The 5,295-nt window shown below is 43.1% G+C and overlaps 1 protein-coding gene across 1 annotated transcript; it reads left to right on the top strand.

Annotated features, from left to right (window-relative positions):
* Positions 1–2,866: 2,866 nt before the first annotated feature.
* Positions 2,867–4,565, top strand: LOC148019437 (protein GRAVITROPIC IN THE LIGHT 1-like). Its single transcript, XM_087661068.1, has one exon. The coding sequence runs from the start codon at positions 3,102–3,104 to the stop codon at positions 4,401–4,403; it is 1,302 nt and encodes a 433-aa protein (XP_087517194.1). The 5' UTR covers positions 2,867–3,101; the 3' UTR covers positions 4,404–4,565.
* The last annotated feature ends 730 nt before the right edge of the window (positions 4,566–5,295 follow it).

Below are 5,295 nucleotides of genomic sequence, written 5' to 3'. Positions count from 1 at the left end.
CTCTTAAGCATGATTCAACTCGATTCTCCTACATAGATTGCATAGGAGGTCATGGCTTTGATAGCGAAAGCAATCTCTGAAGAAATTTGGAATATGTAGTAGGAGGTCCCTTGTATAATTTGACCATACTGATCATTTTTTTTCGATGTTGGAGAAAAGTTATTAATGATATTCTCCTCAATAGTGAATCGGGGTTCAATATCATTATGATGGCAACATGCAAAGCCTTTGGGCTAATGGACCCATTTTTGGTTCATATATGGCAAATCAACAATCAATGTAGCCACTCAAGATTCTTCCTTGTATGTTGATTTAACAAGCCAATATCCAAGTTCTAGTTTTGTTAGTGGTGCTCAACATGGAGCAAGCTAGAGAAGGGACTTGAACCCATATGGGTCATTCTTTGATGGCACCTTTGTCTTCTCAAACAAGAGTGTCTTGTGCAAGGTCTAGTGTTGCAAGTGTGGGATTGGAGCCAAGATTCGATAGAGCCAATAGTGGTAGACTAGCTGAGATTTACAGTTTTGAATGGGGTAGGAGGTAAATTTGGATGGGATGCGAGTTGGAAGGAAATCGAGGTAGGTCTGGGAGTGGGGAGTAATGGAGATTATTGTGCTATGGCTAAAGGCCCATGCACGCCCACTATGGAGATTGTGGGATTTGGTGAGCGTAGAGTTTGGATAGCAAGATTTCTAAGGAAGATAAGTAGAGCCGCACATCTTGCTAGAGTCAATTGCACTCCATCCTTGATTCTGTGAGTTGTTATGTCAAGGTATCAATTCATTCATCTTGTCTGATAGTAGCATCTTGAAGGGAGTATATGTGCATCATGCACTTGGATGCTAGGGCATTGGACTATTTCCACTTATGCACAGAGCTTGATATAGATCACCACCTCTTCTGCCTCCATGTGCTCATCACTACCTCTCAGCACTAGTCTTTGCCCTCCTTTGTGGACTTCTTTACCAAGGTGTGCTACTCCTTGATTGCGGAAAGAGCATCAGACTAATAAAACAAAAGTCTCACCTTTAGTTTAGAAAATTAGCTTACTTTAGGTAGAGTACAAAAGGCAGGAGGATGCTAATGTAACACATCTTTTACTCATTTATTAGGAAAGTAAGTGTACTTTTATGGGCAGTGAGGTAGAATATTTGGGTCACATTGCAAGTAAGAAAGGAATCATGGTGGACCCAAAGAAGGTATAGTGCATTAAGGATTGGCCCATACCAAAAAATTCTACTTCATTGTGGGGATTTCTACGACTATCCTCTTTCTATTAGAGATTCATCAAGAATTATGTCCATGTACTAGTTCCTCTCACTAACAGATTGAAGAAAGAACCGTTCTTTTGGGATACTACAAACATGAAGAGCTTTAATGAGCTAAAAGGTCTTCTTATTTTAGCACCTATTTTTGTGTGCCTAGACTTTTCCAAAGAGTTTATAATATTTGCTAATGCTAATGTTCATGATATTGGGACTATTTTATGCCAAGATCATGGAGTTATTGCTTATGAAAGTAGGAAGCTAGATGACAAAGAAAGGAAACTTCATGTCTATGAGCAGCAAATGTTAGCCATCCTTTACACCATTAAGAAGTGGTATCATTACATTTATGGAAGGGAGGGAGAGGAAGAGAGAAAAAGGGAGAGAAAGAAAAAGGGGGAGAGAGGGGGACTTCATGAGAAATAGAGAAAGGGAAGGAGAGAAAGCGAAAGAAAAGGGAAACAAAGAGGGAGAGAGAGGGGGGGGGAGAGAAACAAAGAGAGAAAGAGGGAGGAAGGTCTACAAACACTTTTGCATGAGATAGAGAAAGGACACATGTTTGAGTGCACTAGTAGTTTTAAACACCAATGATTGTTAAAAGAGTATGAAGATTCCAAGCTTGAAAATATATGGATTCAAAGATGTATGCATTCAAAGATTTTTACATTTGATGGTATTCTATATCCATTATCCTTATGTTCAAGAACTTTTGCACAAGTTATGGTAGGGTTTTGTATGGTCATTATAGAGATATTTATAAAGGGAGATTTTCAGCAATGCCTAGGGTGGAGAAGCCGAGGGAGTGTACCTCTCTCAACTTCATCTCTTAAGTCACATTATAGAGATATTTATAAAGGGATATTTTTAGCAATGCCTAGGGTGGAGAAGGGGAGGGAGTGTACATCTCTCAACTTCATGTCTTAAGTCACATCATACATACTTCATCCTCACCTTATGTGCATTCGGCAAAGTGCACATGCAATTGAATGTTTGGTTGGAGAGAGAGTGTGGCTATGCCATGTAATACTCACACCTTGTGTGATTTAGAATTTATGCTAGATAGAGTGATATTGGTGTTTCATATATACCTTAACACCCCCTCTTGCATAGATTTATCGTAAAAAATGCTAGTAGCATTGAAATGGAAAGACGTCACATAACTCATAGTCCACAAGTGTCAAGAACTGAAAATGCATTTTCATACGAAGTTTCTATGATAGCCTTTCCACATGAGCTCTCAAAGAGCTTTCCATGGTGATTTCGAAAAAGCCATTGTGGTTACATGGCTTGTGCACATGTAGGAGGAGAACACAGGTGATAGAACACATTTTTGTGGAGGGAGACCAAATGTTGATGGACATGTGGGGACTTTTGTGGATGAGCTATGGTTGGGGTCTCTAACACAAAATTTCACCATGGTTTTTGGAAAGAAAATTGGTTAAATGGTTAAGTATATTCCATTGACTCGTGAAAAGTGCTTCCAAGTTCCCATGGTGAGGTCTAAACTTTAAAGCCTCCCTGTGCGCGGGTCATCATAGACTCGAACTCGGAAACTTCTGCAATTTGCAGTTTCGAGGAAAGAGTCTTTACCGTCGAGGAGAAATTTGGGGGTCAAGGAATTAGAGACAGCCTACATGGCAAGAGTTGTTTTCATTCAACTTGTAGGCACGCTGCTTGAGCTAGCAACTCCCTTTTCTTCTTGATTCTTGGCAGTTGGCACGATTCCTTGCTTTTTCAAGGCTCAAGCTTATCACGTTCAGGCGTTGACGAAACTATCACAAGTTGAACGTGTAAGTTGCAACCGTAACATAATTCAATCATCCCACAGGCTCGGTGATGGAGCCTCTGCGGCGCGACTCTATGCGGCTGGGATCTGGCCTTCCAACCTCATACTCCGAGACTATCGATTATCCCTTGAGCAATGGCAGTAGGCTGCCTCAGCAATCTCTGGTTCAAACGGTCCTAAGTTTCTTACTTCCTTTCAGCAAGCGATCAGCTGCAGCATCTCCACCTTTGAAAGATTTGGAGTTGAGGCGATATCTGCTTGAGCGGCTAGAGGATTGCTTAGCCGAGGAGCTTTCTGTTCAGCAAATCCAGGCTAAGCTTCAGAAGCTGAGCTTGGATCTGGAGGATCTGATTCCGGATCGGGTGTCGGCACAGAAGGATGAATACAATTCCCTGGTGGAGCAGGTGCGCAAGCTGCAGGGAGAGAACTCAGCGATGAGGCGACAGGTCGAGCTGCTGAATGCCAAGCAATCAGTGACCGAGACGCTCTCCTACGAAGACGGTATGCCGATTCCCCCTATGCTGCATACAGCCGTGAGGTCGGCGCAGACCGAATGTCAGGCCTTTACCAAGGAGCTTCTCGCCACACTAAAAACGGAGCACAAGCTCTTCATCGTCTTCGTTCCTCCGCTGGGTGCTGTGATAAAACAGGGCGACGAAGCTGCAGCCACACGCCTGGCCCTGCAAGCTGCCATCTGCAGAGCCTTCTTCCGCGGCTTCGAGATGGAGAGCTTCGACGCAGACAGACCAGGTGGATCCAGATTCCAACCGCCTGAAGTTCGCAGACAGCAGTGGTTCCAGGCATACAAGGAATGTGACGGAACGGAACCTGTCGCGATCGCCGCGGATGGGGACGAGGAGTTTCGTCTGTTTTGCTACACAAAGTTGAGTTGCCTCTCCCAGGAGCTTGGCTCATTCCTACGGCAGAACACAAGCAAGCACGAAGACACCATAGATGAACTCTGTGAGACCGTTTGCAGACGGTGGATCAACATCGACAAAGACCCCTGTGTCAATGAGGACGCCATTGAAGCAGAGGATGGCAGCACTTGCGATACTGGGCTATCGATGATGTTCGGGAGGCTCGCCAAAGCGACCTGGTTGCTACACAAACTCGCGTTCTCATTCCAACCCACGGCGGAGATCCTATGGATCGCGCCTGGCTCTGTCTTTGACGCCAGTTTCATGAAAATGATTAACAGGAAGGACACGGACTCCGCAGATGAGGAATTCTCACAACAGAACTGGCCCGGCAAACACCCAACCGTGTCTGTCATGTTCACCGTCATGCCAGGTTTTATCCTCAGAAACCATGTAGTTAAAGCCCTAGTCTACCTGCAATGGGCTGCGTAACTCCAGCATCAGTGCGTTACCCTTGCAAAATTATGTAATGCAGTCGTCCAAAGTTTAGAATGTAATAATTGCCATTTCCATCCAACATTTGTAAAAGGAGGACGTGTGTTCTTTATGAGCATGTTTTCGCGTTGATAATTATAAATATCATTTTGGTTTGCAGAGGCAATTAAAAAGACGGGGCAATAAAAAAAAGGTATTGGAGGGCGGGCCTTCCCATGGTGAGTTTGGAAGGTTAAAAGCGCAAAGTTATTTGACATTTGAAACGATCCTTTTCCTATGGTTTGTTTGTGAAGGAATCTCAAGGAACTACGTTCTCTTTGTGAAAATAGCAAAAGCTAAGCAACGAGCATAATAGTTGACACTCATCACCTACAATAGGAGGATATGAACCTATTTGGTCCCCCGTCCCATTATTTCCACACACCCATCATTGGTTGTACTAGTGACCTAAGTAAACATTAATAGCCTAGCTAGAAGGTCGTTCAAAACCTTGCACTATGTGCATTGTGTATGAAACTTTGGTGCCCTTCTTTTGTACCCTTTCAAACTCACCATGGAAGACTCTACTAATACAAAGATAAAGCTCCATGAAGGATGATCACACCAATAAAGATGGATGTACATTTGCACACAAAAGACATTAAACACACAAGCAACTTCATAACAATCTTAAAGTACTAAGGAGTTCCTTTTAGTTTTATTATGTCTTATTGGTTTGACTAGTTTAGTATGCTAGGCATAGGCTAATCATACGCTAGACAAAAGCTAAGCATGCATTAAGAATCTTGATGTAGGCTAAGTGTCGGCTATGTACAAGATAAGTGTATGCTAGGATAGGCTATGCATAGTTTAAGCCTAGGCTTAAGCTCTTCATAGGTTAAGCGTAGGC

This window comes from Lygodium microphyllum, chromosome 20, assembly GCF_053477565.2.
Source record: "Lygodium microphyllum isolate KBCC chromosome 20, Lygodium_microphyllum_v1.1.10, whole genome shotgun sequence".
NCBI classification, from domain to species: Eukaryota; Viridiplantae; Streptophyta; class Polypodiopsida; order Schizaeales; family Lygodiaceae; genus Lygodium; species Lygodium microphyllum.
This window is presented reverse-complemented; position numbering and strand designations above follow the sequence as displayed.

Excerpts from the sequence above, each read along its gene's own strand:
- LOC148019437 (XM_087661068.1), top strand. The coding sequence starts at position 3,102 with ATGGAGCCTCTGCGGCGCGACTCTATGCGGCTGGGATCTGGCCTTCCA.